Source organism: Theropithecus gelada, chromosome 2 (assembly GCF_003255815.1).
Source record: "Theropithecus gelada isolate Dixy chromosome 2, Tgel_1.0, whole genome shotgun sequence".
NCBI classification, from domain to species: Eukaryota; Metazoa; Chordata; class Mammalia; order Primates; family Cercopithecidae; genus Theropithecus; species Theropithecus gelada.
Window position 1 is genome coordinate 93193428 of NC_037669.1, and position 19525 is coordinate 93212952.

Below are 19525 nucleotides of genomic sequence, written 5' to 3' on the forward strand. Positions count from 1 at the left end.
CTTAAATATAATTGGTTACCTAGTTCTGTTTCCTAAAAACAGTAACCGATGCAGTAGCAAAGACTGCCTAAACAAAAAGTGTGGGAGTTCTTATTAACACTGAAGCATTAATAAAGATACTGAGGAGGTTTGAAGTATATTATGTAAAATCCCTGTGTTCCAGTGACTATTTAAAAATAAAACTACAGGCTGGTTGCGGTGGGTTATGCCTGTAATCTCAGCACTTTGGTAGGCTGAGGCGGGCAGATCACGAGGTCAGGAGTTTGAGCCTGGCCAACATGGTGAAATTCCATCTGTACTGAAAATACAAAATTTAGCTGGGCGCACACTTATAATCCCAGCTACTCTGGGATAGTTTGAACCTGGGAGGTGGAGGTTGCAATGAGCCGAAATCGCACTGTTGCACTCCAGCCTGGGTGACAGAGTGATTCCATCTTAAAAAAAGAAAAACAAAACCCCAAAAATTACATTAGGGCCGGGTGTAGTGGCTCACGCCTGTAATCCCAGTACTTTGAGAGGCCGAGGCGAGCAGATCATGAGGTCGGGAGTTCGAGACCAGCCTAGCCACATGGTGAAACCCGTCTCTACTAAGAATATAAAAAGTAGCTGGGTGTGGTGGCACATGCCTGTAATCCTAGCTACTCCGGAGGCTGAGGCAAGAGAATTGCTTGAGATCGTGCCACTGCACTCCAGCCTGGGCAACAGAGCAAGACTCTGTTTTAAAAAAAACAAAACAAAAAACAAAACAACAAAAAAAGCTATATTAGTCAACCAATTCATGACTTTGAAGACTAGTTTAGAAAAGGAAAAAAAATTAAGCATTTAAACATGTATTCTGCTTTTCTCAAGTGACTTCTGCTTTAGGTTAAACCAAATAGTTGATGAGAGGAAGTTCTTCTTTGTACAGGTATTCCAGTTAATAAATGTAGTAGTAGGGTGAGCTGTGGTGGTGCACACTTATAGTCCCAGCTACTCAGGAGGGTGAGGTGGGAGGATCACTTGAGCCTAGGACATGGAGGCTGCAGGGAGGCATGACCTTGCTACTACACTCCAGCCTGGGCCATAGCTCAAGACCCTGTCTCAAAAAACAAAAACATAAAACTAAATTAAGTAGTAAAAATATCACCATTTTGCAACACTTAGTAAGGTATGGGTCTTAAACAGTGGTCATTAGTGGCCACCAATATCAGAAAAAGACAACTAATGCGTGCCTCATAATGAAAGAACACAACATTACCTTTGAAACAATCTATCTTCTTTGGGTCTTGAGGACCAGTGACCTATACAAGATACTTTCTGATTATTAAGAAACCAGTACAGTTAAAATATTGGAAATTGTAAGGCACAAAACCCTAAAAGTTTTTATTTTATTTTTTTCAGATTATCCCTATATCAATTAGTAGCTTTTGGTGTTTATGCTAGAAAAGCACACAGCTGCAGAGTTCCCTGAATATTTTAATTCTTTTAATGCTACCATATGATGAGGTTTTAATTCCTGTACACTGTTCAGTCTGGTGACAGTTACCAGACTTCTGGCATTGAAGGTCTTTTACATACTCCTTCACATTGTTTCATACATGCTTCATGTCTTAAACATAGTGAACTCTGAAACTGATGGTCTGATTATAATCTAGGACAAATGCCAGATGGTTGTTTCCGATTCTGTCTGCTTCTCTTGTCAGATATTCAGGGCATGAATGCAGACCAGGTTCTGTGTTGGGCTCCATGTTTTTGCCTCTGTGCTTGTATTGTTCTCTCTGAGGGAAAGAAAAGTGGAAATCAAGTGCTGTTTGGGAATTCCTGCTCTACTTATTGAACAATTCATTTTTATCCCTCTAATTGCTACTATCACATCCTAAATCTATCAGTTTACTATTAGAATACTCAATTTTTTTTTTTTTTTTTTTTTTTTTGAGACAGCGTCTCACTCTGTCGCCCGGGCTGGAGTATGGTGGTGCAATCTCCGCTCACTGCAACCTCTGCCTCCTGGATTCAAACAATTCTCGTGCCTCAGCCTCTTGAGTAGCTGGGATTACAGGTGTGCGCCACCACGCCCAACTAATTTTTGTGTTTTTAATAGAAATGGGGTTTCACCATGTTGGCCAGGCTGGTCTCAAACTCCTGGCCTCAAGTGATCTACCTGCCTTGGCCTCCTAAAGTGCTGGGATTACAGACATGAGCCACTGTGCTCGGCCTAGAATACTCAATGTTTTCCTCAGGTAGCTCTGATCACTGATAAATGCCAGACGTGGTTTCTTCCAGGCCCCTGTAAACTTAGGCCTGTATTCTTTCCCACCATTCTTCCTTACCTCCATGGCTACATTTATTTTTTTCTGTATTTGTTATTATAATGCCTCATCCTTATGTGATGATTACTTTTTTTTTTTTTTTTTGAGACAGGGTCTTGCCGTGTTGCCCAGGCTGGAGTGTGGTGGCATGATTTGGGCTTGCTGCAACCTTTGCCTCCCAGGTTCAAGCGATTTTCTTGCCTCAGCCTCCTGAGTTGCTGGGATTACAGCCATGCGCCACAATGCCTGGCTAATTTTTTAATTTCTAGTAGAGATGAGGTTTCACCATGTTGACCAGGCTGGTCTCAAACTCCTGCCTCCCAAAGTACTGGGATTACAGTTGTGAGCCACTGTGCCTAGCCATCTTTTAATAATCAAATGTTTCCTTTTAAGTATCCTATATTAATCATTTTATATCTGCTTATATTAATGCATGTTTGTTCTATGTGCCAATTAAACATTTACATATAAGTAATAGTTCTCTGAACTATTGAAGCAATTTTGTTCTTAATCCATGTATGTATATGATTTCTTATTTTCATATTAGTAGGTATTCTCATAAAATGGAAAGATTGTTTATTTCTTGGCTAGTTTTGTCCTCCCAAAGAAAGATGATTGAAAAAATAATGAATATTTTTAAAAAGGAGTTTTCAGACGTTTCTATTAGTAATAGCAGACTTGTTGGAATCTCTTCAAGTTATGGTTTTTGTTTTGTTTTGATTTCCTTTAGACTGGTATGACTTTTGTGTGTAATTGTTTTATTGCCAATAGTTTTGTATGGTTTACTTCCACATAGCTGACTTCTTTCCTATGCTCTTTGAACAGAAAAGAAGCCCAGAAATGTTTCTGTGGATCAGCCAATTGCCGGGGTTACCTGGGAGGAGAAAACAGAGTCAGCATCAGAGCAGCAGGAGGGAAAATGAAGAAGGAACGATCCCGTAAGAAGGATTCAGTAAGTTTGCATTCTTCTTTCAATTTTCACATTAAAAAATTTAAAAAGCGAGGTGGCTTTTCTGATTGAAGGTTATAAAGTCATACTACTGCCACCAGCCACCAGAGAAATCCAAGATCAGATGAGTTGTTACCAGAAGAGACGCAGTTGCTATTTTTATTTCAGATTCATAGAGATTGGAATTGGGTACTGAGAACTATTAAAGTATTATTGAAAACACCTGGACTAATAGTTTTTCAGATTCTTTAAAACTCCTAAGTACAAGTAAAACATATCTTTTCTCCCTGATAGCTCACTATGTCTGCTGTACATTTCTAATCCCTTGTTATTGGTTTGTCTTTGTTTGGTACTCTAAACTTTGAGTGTTCTTCAAATCTCTGAAAACCCTCTTTTGAGTATGAGAAAAGTTTTGAGAGGAAATAGGTAACCTAAGGCTGAAACAGGAGTAGTCACAGATGCTCTTTTTATTTAATGAAACAGCAGTTGATAGCTTTATTTTGTACCCCGTCTTGCCTGAGTGTACTCCTGGGATGGGGATGGGGTTCTTGGTGGGGAGTATCCTGTTAACTAAGGGGACTATCAACTGTGAAAAGGACTTTGTGTTTAAAAAAATATTCTCCTCCCTTTTTCGAGGATCCCTTTGCTAGAGCACTGTTTTTCAAAAGTGTGATCCTCGGATCACTTTCTTTAGAACCACTTGGCTGGATCCATAGTAAAAATGCACATTTTTGGGCCAGTCCCTAGACCTGTGAATCTTAGTGGAAGGGCTGAGAAAATCCCCTTGTGATTCTTTTGTAGTTAGCTTATTCCTGGACTTTTCAGGAACTTAGTACTCATAAGAACTATAGATGACAGCAATTTTTCTGTTTAGATGGGGAGATAGAAGAAGACATGAGGGAGGTGATAAGAGTATAATGGTTAAAAGGTAACATCAGTTAAGCACAAATTAATTTGAGGGAATTAAGTATTAAGAATCTGAATTCTGTAAGAAGATACAGATAATAAAAAGCATTGGAAAGGTCCATTTAGAAAAAGCAGAAAAGGAGAGTTTATATAACAAACACCTATATTTGCACCACCCATCATGAACAAATGCATTAGAATGTCATGTGTTCTTTAGCTCTTTCTTTCTCTCTTTCTCTCTCTTTTAAAAAATGTATACATTTTCAAATGGTTTGGCTTTGGTTTTTTTGAGACAAGGTCTCGCACTGTTCCACAGGCCAGAGTACAGTAGTGTGATCACAGCTTACTGCAGCCTCGAACTCCTGGCTCAAGTGATCCTCCCACCTTGGTCTCCCAAAGTGCTGGGATTACAGGCATGAGCCACAGTGCCAGCCCTTTTTTTTTCCTTTCTTTTTTTTGAGGCAAAGTCTCACTCTGTTGCTTAGACTGGAATTCAGTGATGCATTCATAGCTCACTGCAGCTTCAAACTCCCGGGCTCAAGTGATCCTCTCGCCTTGGCCTCCCAAAGTGCTGGGATTACAGACATGAGCTACCACACCCAGCCTTCAGCCCTCTTTTTATTTAGCATATATAGTGTAACTTTATGCCAAGCACTTTTCTAAGCACTTGATGTATTAGCTCACATCACATATAAGCTTAAGTGAGATGTGTTCTCACAATAAGCTTATAAATTAGGTAATGATTTTTCCTTTGTTACAGATAAGAACACACTAAGGCACAGAGAGATTATAGTGTCACCCAACTAGGTGATGGAAATGAACTCCAATCCAGCATCTTGTCTCTGCTCTTAACCATTGTGTTAAACTACAGTCAAACTGTAGAGTGCAGTCCCCTCCTACCTCTGAGGCAACTATGGCCATAACAATAAATGCTTCTGTGTTTTGGAACATATTGAATTGTTTCGTGTAACGTTTTTTTTTTTTGTTTGTTTGTTTGTTTGTTTGTTTTGAGACGGAGTCTCGCTGTGTCGCCCAGGCTGGAGTGCAGTGGCGCGATCTCGGCTCACTGCAAGCTCCGCCTCCTGGGTTCATGCCATTCTCCTGCCTCAGCCTCCGAGTAGCTGGGACTACAGGCGCCCGCCACCACGCCCGGCTAGTTTTTTGTATTTTTAGTAGAGACGGGGTTTCACCATGTTAGCCAGGATGGTCTCGATCTCCTGACCTCGTGATCCACCCGCCTCGGCCTCCCAAAGTGCTGGGATTACAGGCTTGAGCCACCGCGCCCGGCCTCGTGTAACGTTTTAAAAGTTTTTAGAAATGGTAAAATATGTCTGGGCGTGGTGGCTCTTGCTTATAATCCCAGCACTTTGGGAGGCCAAGGCAGCAGGATAGCTTGAGCCCAGGAGTGCGAGACCAGCCTAGGCAATATAGCAAGACCTCATCTCTATTAAGAAAAAAAGAAAGAAGAAGAAACGATGTAGTATATATGTATTTGTGTGTATTTTTTTACTCTTATTTTTTAATTTGATCTGAATTCATATATGTAGATGAACATTTGTTTCCAACTGCTGTAATGTTTTTCTTTTTTTTTCTCAACTTCTGCATGATGGTCATTTGAAATTTTTTCGTCATATAGCAGTTTATTGACATATTTTCCTACTGATGAATATGAATACTTATATATTTCCAATTTTTGCTCTTAGTATCTTTTTTTTTTTTTTTTTTGAGACGGAGTCTCGCTCTGTAGCTCAGGCTAGAGTGCAGTGGCATGATCTTGGCTCACTGCAAGCTCCACCTCCCGGGTTCACACCATCCTCCTGCCTCAGCCTCTCGAGTAGCTGGGACTACAGGCAACTGCCACCATGCCCGGCTAATTTTTTTTGTGTTTTTTAGTAGAGACAGGGTTTCACCATGTTAGCCAGGATGGTCTCGATCTCCTGACCTCATGATCAGCCCGCCTCGGCCTCCCAAAGTGCTGGGATTACAGGTGTGAGCCACCGCGCCCGGCCTTTGCTCTTAATTTCAAAGTTAATATCTTTGCACATGTCTCTTTTGCACATGTTTCTTTAAGATTTATCTGTGGAAGTGTAGTTACTGGGTCATACCTAGTCTGTTAGCTTTCTTTACTTGACTACAGGACATTTTTCTTTAAACTCCATTAAATTGGTTTTGTTGTTAACTCTTGTTTCATATAATTGGTGGTTTACCAGAGCAACCACAAAATAGTTATTAAACATGTTGACCTAAACTAGTATCTCCATAAAAACTTTCCAGGCCAGGCGTGGTGGCTCACGCCTGTAATCCCAACAGGCGTGGGATTTGGGAGGCTGAGCCAGGAGGGTCACAAGGTCAAGAGTTCAAGACCAGCCTGGCCAACATGGTGAAACCCTGTCTCTACTAAAAATAAAAAATTTGCTGGGCGTGGTGGTGGGTACCTGTAGTCCCAGCTACTCTGGAGGCTGAGGCAGGAGAATTGCTTGAACCTAGGAGGCAGAGGTTGCAGTGAGCCAAGATCACACCACTGCACTCCAGCCTAGGCTACAGAGCAAAACTCTATCTAAAAAAAAAAAAAAAAAAAACTTTCCAATGGCTATTTCCTATTTTCAAAACTTATAGAATAAACACATTTTAAAATTAATTTATTGATGAGAAGTGACCTTATTATAGATTAAGAGGTGGTATTATATCTGCATCATACTTCCGTTAGGTGACTTTTTACCTTTCTGAGAAGATTTAAGGATAACTCCGAGGAGCTAAGGACTAGATATTTCTGTCATTGGTTGATTGTTTGTATTCAGGTAATAGTGTGTCAATTTCAGGATAGGTCTTGGTGCCTACGGACTGAATTAGAGGTAACTTGTATCAAGTCATTCCGTAGGCTACAGTCATTGGTTGCTCCAGATACAAATTTGAAGTTATTCTGGAACAATGATGTTTTACATGAAACTTTGCCCAGATAAACCCAGAATGACCCAGAATGAACCTAGGTTCCTAGAATGATGTGAAAGATCATTTGCCCTTGACTCTAATGCAGAGGTTAACTCTACTTTTAATTTCACTTGGATTATCTCCTGCGGAAATTCCTTTTTTGCATGCCTAGATTCTCTGAGTTTTGGTCAGTTACAGTTGAGCAGAATCACAGAAGCAGAATCACAGAATTCAACTGTTTGAACTCACAAGATTGAGCCTTGGGAATTTCTTTGGGTAAAGGATGCCATAGAAAGGACAAGGTAGCTAGCAGTTCAGAATGCAGTTTTGCATGTATAAACTGTTGACAAGAAGATGTTAATAATGATTGCACTGTAATCCACATCCCTCATGCTACCCCTTGATTGCTAAACATTTTTTATCCTTGTTCTTATGATTGCGTCTGAATATAGCTTATCTCCTTAATGAAACTATAAGCTCTTCCAGGACAGGTGATTATCTTCTTTGGCTATGTCACACACTTGGTACTTACTTACTTGATGGAAGTATAATGAGTCCCTACTATGACCTGATGTTATTTGTAGTTTATGGTACGAACAGAAAATAGTCTGAAACTTCCCTTAGTCTCTATTGTTTGAGTTTTTGAAATAAATTAATAATGATTTATGTAATAAAGAGGGTGAAAAGCCACCTGAGTGAGAGGAAATACTTACTTTCAACTCATAACAAATGAATACTACTATCCAGAATATGCATAACGAGTGTAACCAGTATCCTATTAATAAGAAAAGAACAGCCAGCACAAAAGAAAAATAGACAACTTCCAGAGACACTTTACTAATTCAAATAGCCAATAAACATGGAAAGCTGTTCAACCTTATTAGTAATCTGGGAGTGCAAATTAAAATTACTCTCACCAGATTGATAAAAATTAAGTTCCATGATACATAAGAACAACAGATCTCATACACTGTCGGTGGGGAGTGTAAATGGGGGACAACCACTTTTGAAAATACTTTAACATTATTTACTGAAGTTGAAAGAACATATGCCATATGAGCCAGCAGTTCCTGGGTGTATAAGCAGAGAGCCTAGCTATAATGTATATTAGAAGTCACAACAGCATTGCTTATAATATCAAAAAGTAGAAATTACTCAAATATCTATTAACATAAGAATGAGCCAGGGGTGATGGCTCACGCCTGTAATCCCAGCACTTTGGGAGGCCGAGGCGGGCGGGTCATCTGAGGTCAGGAGTTTGAGACCAGCCTGGCCAACATGATGAAACCCCGTCTCTACTACAAATATAAAAATTAACCATGTGTGGTGGTGGGTGCCTGTAATTCCAGCTACTCGGGAGGCTGAGGCAGGAGAATTGCTTGAACCCAGGAGATGGAGGTTGCAGTGAGCCGACATGATGCCACAGCACCCCAGCCTGGGCAACAGAGTGAGGCTCAGTCTCAAAAAAAAAAAAAAAAAGGATAAATTATAAAAGAAATAGTCATGAAAATAAACTGGCTGCATACAATAACATGGATAACTCTTAAAATGTAAGTTTGAGTGAAAGAAGCATGACAAAATATTTTGTCCAGTATGATTTCATTTCTATAAAGATGAAAAATAGATACAATTTTATATACCTATGTAACAAACCTGTGTGTTCTTGCACATGTATCCCAGAACTTAAAGTAAAATTAAAGTAATAAGGGAGCAAGGACAAGAGTGAACCTTTCATTTCAAATAAAGTTAGCTTCCATCACTAAAAAAAAAAAAAAAGAAATTTTAATATTTAGGAATTTGCATGTGGATAGTAAACCTATCAAGAAAATTGAAGGCCCATTTCTTAAAATATTAGGATAAGTTATCTCTAAAGCACAGGAAGAGTTGCTGTTATAACTAGGAAGGGGTAGGTACATGGGGCACTGCAGGAATGTTGGCAGTATTCTGTTTTTAAATTTACCTGGATGGTGGCTATATGGGTGTTGCTCACCTGTTTATTAAACCTGTTTACTAATTGTTTATATATTTTTCTGTATATATATGTACACTGCATACTGTATGTTGTATTCCATCAAGAAGTATTTAAAATGCTACTTAGACCTCTCAGTGCCAAAAATATTCAAGTAGTAAAAAATAATATTTTGCAATGATTAGGTACTCAATAAATTTTCAAGTACTGTAGAATTGTGCATATATATGCACTATATAGAGTAAATATATATTTACTCTATATAAATTAATTATATTTAAACATATAAATATATTTAAGATATAATTTTCCAATTATCAATATTTTTAAAATATACCCTAATCATTCTTACATTTATGTTTACTTTTAGTTACTTACCTCATATTCTTGGATGATGTTGACCCATACATAAAATCTAGTACTTTTAGTAAATGTAATTTAATTGAAAGGAAGGGAGACAAACTCAGTCTTCCCACCTGTCTCTCCCAGGTACCCTAAAAGTTACTGCACAATTGATTGCTATGCTTGAGCACCCAAAATTAGGGGAGCTGTATTATCACCACTGGAATTGGCATGCATTTATGTGTATGTGTGTTATAGTACAACCACTGATGGCTGTTCAAGGGTTATTCGTCTTTATTTTGTTTGCAAAAATTAATTTATACTGCAGTTTCTGCATTTTTACTGTTTCTTTTTCTTTAGTTAGAACGTTATTTTCTTTATATCCTGGAAATGCCTTATTACAATATCTATTCAATAAATGTTATTGAATGAATGTAAGTAACATAATTTAGCTTTATCTCAGAGTTTTAAACAGTCATAACATACCTAATTTTAAAAAGAAAATACATCTTTTTTTTTTTTTTTTTCCTAAAGACAGAGTATTTTGCTCTGTTGCCCAGGCTGGAGTGCTGTGGCATGATCTTAGCTCATTGCAACATCCGCCTCCCAAGTTCAAGTGATTCTCTTGTCTCAGCCATCTGAACAGCTGGGATTACAGGTGTGCATCACCACACCTGGCTAATTTTTATTTTATTTTATTTTATTTATTTATGATGACAAGTCTTGCTCTATTGCCCAGGCTAGAGTGTGGTGGCATGATCTTGGCTTACTGCAACCTCTGCCTCCCGCGTTCAAGTGATTCTCCTGCCACAGCCTCCCAAGTAGCTGTGATTATAGGCACCTGCCATCATGCCCGGCTAATTGTTGTATTTTTAGTAGAGACTGGGTTTCACCATGTTGGCCAGGCTGGTCTTGAACTCCTGACCTCAGGTGATCCACCCACCTCGGCCTCCCAAAGTGCTGGGATTACAGGCGTGAGCCACCGTGCCTGGCCTAATTTTTGCATTTTTAGTAGAGATGGGGTTTTACCATGTTTGCCATGCTGGTCCCAAACTCCTGGCCTCAGATGATCTGCCTGCCCTGGCCTCCCAAATGCTGGGATTACAGGTGTGAGCCACTGTGCCTGGCTAAAAATACCTCGTTTTTTAGTCCTGTTTTATTTACATCTCAAAACTCTGTCAAAAGCAGTGTTGTGGCTGTTACAGTTGAGGGGGAAAGTAGAATTTTAAAGCCCTTGAACTCTTCTAATACCATAGAATTTGGGACCCAGGAAAGCTTACTTTTAGGATATGCAAGGAAAAGATATCTTTAATGAAATTGTCTTTCTTGGATTAGGACAACTTTAAATTGGTTTTTCTGTTCATGTATTTACTCAGAAACTTAAATGGTATTGGAAATGAAAAAGAATGAGCCTTAAATGTACATTTTAGAAAGAAAAATGGTTTTGAGTTTCTACAGCCTCTCTCAGGCAGCACTTTATATTTTCTCATTCTTATTCTTTACCAGAATTTTCGAGTACAGTATGAAATAAAAATGTTCAGTGCCTTGCCTGAAATTACATTAAGGTATAAATAGCTAGTTAAGTAAAAGAAAAAGTAGTAGAAAATTTTCTTAAGATTCTTTCCTTTTAGTTTTGCTTTTCTCTGAATCATTTCATTGTAGACTTTTATCATTTCCTGCTAAGTTTTAATGCTATCTGTATGTCTTCTCCTTAGTCTCTAGCTTGTCTAAATTTGATTCTGTTATTGCTGCACAAATTATTCTCAAATTCCACTTTGGGCTGGGCACGGTGGCTCACGCCTATAATCCTAGCACTTTGGGAAGCTGAGGCGTGCAGATCACAAGGTCAGGAGATCAAGACCATCCTGGCTAACACGGTGAAACCCTGTCTCTACTAAAAATACAAAAAATTAGCCAGGTGTGGTGGCACGTGCCTGTAGTCCCAGCTTCTCAGGAGGCTGAGGCAGGAGAATCACTTGAATCTGGGAGGTGGAGGTTGCAGTGAGCTGAGATTGCGCCACTGTACTCCAGTCTGGGTGACAGAGTGAAACTCCATCTTAAAAAAAAAAAAAAATCCACTTTGATCATATTATTCCCTTGTTCAGGATTCTGTTCAGGTTTTATCAAATTCAAGTTATTTTATGTTACATTGAGATCTTCTAATCTAACACTGGTCTTTTTTTGTTTGTTTGTTTGTTTTTGAGAAGGAGCCTCACTCTGTCACCCAGGCTAGAGTACAGTGGCACAATCTCGGTTCACTGCAACCTCAAGCTATTCTCCTGCCTCAGCCTCCTGGTTAGCTGGTACTACAGGCTCCCGCCACGCCGCCCAGCTAATTTTTGTATTTTTATTAGGAACGGGGTTTCACTATGTTGGCCAGGCTGGTCTTGAACTCCTGACCTCAGGTGATCCACCCGCCTCAGCCTTTCAAAGTTCTAGGATTGCAGACATGAGCTACTGCATCTGGCCCAATCTTTTATTTGGTATGGTTTTTCTCAGTCCATTTTCATGGTGACATGCCTTACCTGTTTGAGCTTTGTTGACCTATGCACTGTTATGATTTCTTATTTTCCTTTGTTCACACTTTCCTCACTACTTTGCTTACCTTTTCCTCTTGTCTTTATCTTACCTATTTCTAATCTTATTTTAGTGACTCATTCTAATTACTCCTTTATGTAGACCTCTTAGGTCTATGTAACATTTGCAGTTAATGCTTCCTTGTTTGGTTTCATATGAATTAATTTAATCTCCCCCATAATAAATTCTTTGAAGGCATCTTTATATCCTGTAACTGCCATAATGCAGGACTGGAAATAACCTTTGGTAGGTTGATTCCCAACCCCCCATTATTTACATTTAATATTTAAAACACTCAAAGAATATATATGTTACAAAGCATAATTATAAAATACTTGTTAGTGCTTCTCTGCTTCCTTCTCCCTACCTGGAGGTTACCACTGTTGTACATTGTGGGTCTTACTTCCTTGCCTTTTTTTTGAGACAGGATTTCACTGTGTCACCCAGGCTGGAGTGCAGTGGCAAAATTATAACTCACTGTAACCTCAATCTCCCAGGTTCATGTGATCCTTCTGCCCTAGCCTCCTGAATAACTGAGACTATATGCACATGCTACCATACCTGGCTAATTTTTTTTGATTTTTAGTAGAGATGAAGTCTGGCTGTGTTGCCCAGGCTGGTCTTAAACTCCTGAGCTCAAGTGATCCTCCTGCCTCAGCCTTTCAAAGTGCTGGGATTACAAGTGTGAGCCATCATGCCTGGTCATCCTTGCCTGTTTAAAAGCAGTTTTTCACATATGTATCCCTAAAAAGTTCAGCTTTGAGGTACATAAAAATGGATTCATATAGCATGTAATTCTTTGGAACTTGCTTTTTCTTAATGACATATTTTTAAGATTGATGGATGTTGTTGCATTTGGCTGTACTTGATTCCTTTCACGGTGGTATTATATTTCATGGCATGAACATGGCCGGTTATCAAACTTGTACAGATATTTGGGTTGTTGGCAATTTTTTGCTAGTATAAGTGTTGCTTCAGTGAACATTCTTAGGAATCTTCAGGTACACATGTGCAGAATTTCTCTACAGTTTGTTCTGATAGGTAGAATTTCTGTGCATGGGGATACAACTATTTTTCAGGCTAATGCTTTATTTTTTTCTGAAGCACTCTGCCCCATCAGCTGGGTCATTCATATGCTGACATCATAAAAGGGTCTTTATATATTAAAATGTATAACTTATTTAAGTTTGAGGGAGATATATCTCACACAGCAGTGTGAAAACCCAACCATCATATTTATGAACCATAAAGGATCTCTGAAGTCCTTTTAGTTTAATATAATTTGTTTATGGTCTCCCATAAGGGCAGGTTTTTCTGTTTTGGCTCATTGCCCATCTCCACCTAGAATTATACTTGACTCATAAGTTCTTGATACGTATTTGATGAGTGAATGAAATGCATTTCAAATGTATTATACCACTTTATACTTTCATCAACAGTAGACTTAATATTATCAGCCTTCTTAATTTTTTCCCTCAGTCTAATACCATGGTTTCCCAGTTTGGTCTTAATTTGTGTTTTCCTGATAATTGATAAGGTTGAGCAACTTTTTGGGTTTTTTAGTTTGTTGTTGTTGTTGTTGTTGTTGTTTTATAAAAAGGTATTTTTATTTGCTGTGGTAGGTGGATGGAGAGCTAGAAGCTCTGATGGAAAATGGTGAGGGTCTCTCTGATAAAAACCAGGTGCTCAGCTTATGCCGGCTAATGGTTAGAATTGAAACTTTGGAGCAGAAACTTACCTGTCTGGAACTCATACAGGTGAACACTTTAATGTTTATTTTTTATTTCTGGTTTTGGAGTGGGAATGAATGAATGAAGATGAATGAAGAAGGAATAATTCTGATAAGAGTTAGTCTTATTTATTTGTTTGTTTGTTTGTTTGTTTAGATGGAGTCTTGTTATGTCATCCAGGCTGGAGTACAGTGGTGCAGTTTCAGTTCACTGCAACCTGTGTCTCCTGGGTGCAAGCAATTCTCCTGCCCCAGCGTCCTAAGTAGATGGGATTACAGACACCAGCCACCACGTCCAGCTAATTTTTGTATTTTCTTATTAGAGATGGGATTTCACTGTCTTGGCCAGGCTGGTGTCGAAATCCTGACCTCAGATGATCCACCTGTCTCGTCCTCCCAAAATGCTGGGATTACAGGCGTGAGCCACCTTGGCCGGCCAATCTTATTTTTTAAATGGATGTGTGAGTTGTATATGACTTTCAAAGCGTGTACCATATTATTTAAAATGACTAAAGGGTTCAGTATCATTTTATCTATTAGTACAAGGATCCCTAATCCCCAGGCCATGGGCTGGTTAGGAACGGGGCCACACAGTAGGAGCTGAGTGAGCATTACTGCCTGAACTCCACCTGTTGTCAGATTAGCAGCGGCATTCGATTCTCATAGGAGCATGAACCCTACTGTCGACTGCACATGCGAGAGATCTAGGTTGTACACTCCTTATGAGAATCTAATGCCTGATGATTTGAGGTGGAACAGTTTCATCCTGAATCCATCCCCCACCCAGTTCGTTGAAAAATTATCTTCCATGAAACTGGTTCCTGGTTCCAAAAAGGTTGGGGACCATGGCATTAGTAGACCTGGTTTGCTTTCTGTCTATATTTAAAGAATGTGGTGGCGTTTTTTGTTTTTTTTTTTAAATGTAATAATTCATCACACTTGTCATAGCCTTTTACCCTCCAATTATTAGCATGCCAAAGCCATTTGTACTACATGATCTCAAAGCATGAAATTTTAACAGTACTCTTTTTTACACCAGTTTATTAAGTATGCCACAAGATGTTAGATAACACAAAATGATTTTTTTTTTTAGGGTCTTGCTTTGTTGCCCAGGCTGGAACACAGTTGCGCAATCATAGCTCACTGCAGCCTTGGAACTCCTGGGCTCAAGTGATCCTCCTGCCTCAGTTGCCTGGTAGCTAGGACTACAGGCACACACCACCACATCTAGCTAATTTTTATTTTTATATTTTTGTAGAGATAAGGGTCTTGCTTTTTGCCCAGGCTGGTCTTGAACTCCTGGCCTCAACCAGTCTCTCCCTCTTCCACCTTCCAAATTGCTGGGATTATAGTCATAAGCCACGGTTTAAAAAAACCATGATGATTAAAAAACAAAACAGGAAAAAGAGGTCTTTTCAACAATCATCTGAAAGGGAGAGAAGAAAGAATTATTTAATGATTAATTTTTATGGTTTTGTTTTTATTTAAAAAGGTACATGCAATTTTTTCTTAGTTCAGAATTTTCATTATAAATGACTTATTAATATTTATGTAATTTTCTACGTTAGTAAAATCCCAGTTGACTGGCTATATTTTGTGTATCAGAGAAGATTATAATCTGTTTAAAGCATTTGTTGTAGAGTTCCATTTAGGCTAATGAAAACAGAGTTTCTAGGTTGTTTTTGTGAATGTAAGTGAACTCTATAGTGTGTAATATATACGTGAACTCTCCTCGGGCTCTTTGTAATATTCTGGTATTGCCTCCCAATACTCTACATCCTGTCTGCCTTCCCCCATGAAAGAACACACACTCACAGTCCTGCCTGAAGTCCTTTCTGGAACGTCATGGGCTGTCTTTGTTGTGGATCTGGATGGCAGAGCTAGGTGACGGCCGGGAAAGTAACCAGAAGCTTCAGGAAGAGGTCAGTTCACATTTAGCTTGCTTGTTTCTTAAAACCACTATATTGATTGCCTAGGTTGTGGGTATGTGATAATATCAGTAATTATGAATTTAGCACTGTATCACTGGTATTAAATAATCAAATAATTTTTTCATCTCAGTATCATTCCTTTAACTATCTAACCGTACATTCACCTTGTTAGTAGTTTGTCCCATGGTTTTCCTATACTGTCTTTTTAAGGTTGGTACTACATTAACAGGGAACTACAAGAGCAAGATATAATCACAACAACAACATAGTTAAGTGAAAGATCCAGTTTGTTGTTAAAACCAGAGTTTTAAAAAGATGGGAAGTTATATAAAATTTGAACTGTGGGGCCTAAAGAATTGGTAAAGATCTGAATTCTGCATAACAAGAGTATGAACATTTTGAGGAATCTTTTAAATAAGTGTTTTAAAAGATCTAAGTAAAGGTTCATTGACAGCATTGTTAGTGGAGTAATGATATCTTTACCTTTCTATGAAATTAATATTTTCTAACTTTCTAATTTGTAATATAATCCCAAAGTCTTTTATTTAATAAAAGACTTTTAAAAACAAACAAAAAGGAATGGGCAGATAAGTACTTGTTCTTGCCTCCATCCTTCTCCCAGGAGATTTGACTTGAGGAAATTGAGGAAGCCTTGGGGTTTCTGTGGAACTACATTGAAGAATACTTCAGAAAAAATTCTTGGATTTCAGAATGGGTGAGGTTGTCTAAGAATGAGGAGAGGGTCTCTCTTTGCTAGATAGCTATTTATCAAAAGCTAAAGAGATGTCTGCATTTTTGTGTGTATGACAGACATCATTTAAATATGTTATTACATAGCTCCCAAGTCTATATCGCAGGCACTTGGTGAACTTTTTAAGAAAAAATACCCAGGATTGGTCCAGTAGTGTATATGTTTAAAAAGCTACCCAGGTTTAAGAACTACTGGTAGAGGATATTGATCAGTCCTATTTGATGTTGTGATGTTGCTCCACATTTTATTCTTGCTGATCAGTCTTATTAAAAGTTTTTCTTTCTTAAATAAAGCAATATTATGATTTTTAAGTATGCTTGTGTTTACAGAGATGTAGGTCTTAGTAAAGCAGTAGCAAAACTGCACTACCCTTGCAGAAATAATCTGAGTCCCATCTAGAGATTGAAAAAGTCAACTGTAGGCCGGGCGCTGTGGCTCACGCCTGTAATCCCAGCACTTTGGGAAGCTGAGGCGGGCAGATCATCTAAGGTCAGGAATTCAAGACCAGCCTGACCAACATGGAGAAACACAGTCTCTACTAAAAAAAAAAAAAAAAAAAAGCAAAACAAATTAGCTGTGCATGTTGGTGCATCCCTGTAATCCCAGCTCCTTGGGAGGCTGAGACAGGAGAATCGCTTGAACCAGGGAGCCAGAGATTGCAGTGAGTCAAGATCACATCATTGCACCCCAGCTTGGGCAACAAGAGCGAAACTCTGTCTCAAAAAAAACAAAAACAAAAACAAAAGCAAAGTCAACTGTAGCCAGGTGCAGTGGCTCATGCTGGTAATCCCAGCATTTTGGGAGGCCAAGGTGGGTGGATCACTTGAGGTCAGGAGTTTGAGACCAGCCTGGCCAACATGGTGAAACCCTGTCTCTACTAAAAATACAAAAGATTAGCCAGGTGTAGCGGCGAGCACCTGTACTCCCAGCTACTTGGTAGGCTGAGACAGGAGAATTGCTTGAACCCAGGAGGCGGAGGTTGCAGTGAGCCAAGATCATGCCATTGCATTCCAGCCTGGGCGACAGAGTGAGACTCTGTCTCCAAAAAAAAAAAAGTCAACTGTACAAAGTGATGTAATTTTTTTTTTATGTTTAATCAGATTATAAAGACTTTGGAACACTTGCCCATTCCTACTAAAAATATGTTGGAGGAAAGCAAAGTACTTCCAATTATTCAACGCTGGTCTCAGACTAAGACTGCTGTCCCTCCATTGAGTGAAGGAGATGGGTATTCTAGTGAGAATACATCGCGTGCTCACACACCACTCAACACACCTGATCCTTCCACCAAGCTGAGCACAGAAGCTGACACAGACACTCCCAAGAAACTAATGTTTCGCAGACTGAAAATTATAAGTGAAAATAGCATGGACAGTGCAATCTCTGATGCAACCAGTGAGCTAGAAGGCAAGGATGGCAAAGAGGATCTTGATCAATTAGAAAATGTTCCTGTAGAGGAAGAGGAAGAGTTGCAGTCACAACAGCTACTACCACAACAGCTGCCTGAATGCAAAGTTGAGAGTGAAACCAACATAGAGGCTAGTAAGCTACCTATGTCTGAACCAGAAGCTGACACTGAAATAGAGCCCAAAGAGAGCAATGGCACAAAACTAGAAGAACCTATTAATGAAGAAACACCATCCCAAGATGAAGAAGAGGGTGTGTCTGATGTGGAGAGTGAAAGGAGCCAAGAACAGCCAGATAAAACAGTGGATATAAGTGATTTGGCCACCAAACTCCTGGACAGTTGGAAAGATCTAAAGGTAAGGAAGCATCTTTTGTTCATTTCAACTTGAATTACTCAGGTTTAGAGTTCTAAAAAACTAAGCAAAATTAACTACTTTTTTAGCCATGCATATTTCTGAAAAATGGAATACTGTCTCTCTTACTGTGTGTCTCAAACATCCTCTAAACCGTGGCAAGAGTCGTATTAGCCAAACTAATATACAAATGTCTTCTTTTCTCTCACTTAGAAAAGTATATCATAATAGTGAGTTCAGTCATTTAAGTGCTCTTCACATTAAAAACAAAAATCATTTGAGTAGCAAACTTAGGATTCTATTTGTAATGAGAAAAAATTAGTGTTTAAATGTATTGGAAATCAGTTGTATTAATGGAAAATTAAAAATAAATTGGAAAACTAAGGTAACTTAGCAGCTTATTAAAAATGATTGAATGTAAATTTGTATTTTAGAAAAACAACTTTATGGAACTAGTTGGTATTCACTTCTAATATTGTTTCTGAAATGGGCCTGCTTTTAAATGCCTGTTTCTTTGGACAAAAGAGGAAAAACAGATCTGGAATTCTTATGCCTATTATACACATAATCTCTTGTTGAAGAGTGTAGCAAGATGTGTGCAGGGTTTGCTTTGCAGAAAACCCAGACTGAGTCTTGGATAAACACTAGAATGAATAACAGGATAAACATAGGAGAGGTATGGTACATTTCATTTGTAAGTGATCTGGACTTGGGATCCATGTCTTGAGGACCCTGTGGGAACAGTTTACTTACTAGCTTCTATTTTTCTGTTCCTCCTTTCTTCTGCCAGAGATGAAGCAACCAAATAAACCAACAATCTTGACTTATTTGCAGCAAGATGAACACCTGAATCCTCCCTGCCCCTAATTATGATGACAAAGCTCCCTCCATTAAATCCTGTATTTTGACCCAATGAAACTGGCCTTAAACACTGAGCAAAATGAGTAGTTGGTGGTTGTGTACTGTGCTTCCTCATTTGCTGTGTTGAGACCCTTCTTTAAGTATGTTGTGGTTTCAGCTCTTGTTTACCCATTTGAGCTCTTACTCATGTTACTTTCATCACTTACAATTCAGTATAAACTCAGCCTTACAGGCCTTTTTCTAAATATAAAAGGAAGGGTTCATGGTAAATCTACTTATGAAGTCAGTATGTGAACTGCAGGAATCAGAATTGCAGTTAATTGAAAGAAGTGTTGGGATAGTCACTTGATGGATTTTATTTAAGGCCTGCTTTGTGACAGCACAGGAGTCCCTAAAAGGAGTCCCTCTTGTGTTTGGAGGCTGCTAGTTGGAGCCTGTAAAGAAGCTCAATTAAGAAGGTGGAGATGAAGACAAGTACACAGATGGACACAAAAAAGGCCTTTACAGCTGTAGTTTTATGGAAGGAGAATAAGT

At 38.8% G+C, this 19525-nt stretch overlaps 1 protein-coding gene and 1 pseudogene across 3 annotated transcripts in view; one reads left to right on the top strand and one right to left on the bottom strand.

The window, feature by feature from the left end:
* SETD2 (SET domain containing 2) overlaps positions 1-19525 on the top strand; it is a 150587-nt gene that overhangs the window by 64657 nt on the left and 66405 nt on the right. For all 3 annotated transcript variants that reach the window (XR_003118090.1, XM_025375621.1, XM_025375622.1), the window contains 4 exons: positions 3114-3240; positions 13582-13716; positions 15491-15610; positions 17471-18133. Coding sequence is in view for 2 of the 3 variants with exons in the window: in XM_025375621.1 (XP_025231406.1) it covers positions 3114-3240; positions 13582-13716; positions 15491-15610; positions 17471-18133 (1045 nt within the window). In the remaining variant the exon portion in view is untranslated. The remainder of the gene's footprint in view (positions 1-3113; positions 3241-13581; positions 13717-15490; positions 15611-17470; positions 18134-19525) is intronic.
* LOC112619972 lies at positions 13074-13213 on the bottom strand (annotated as a pseudogene).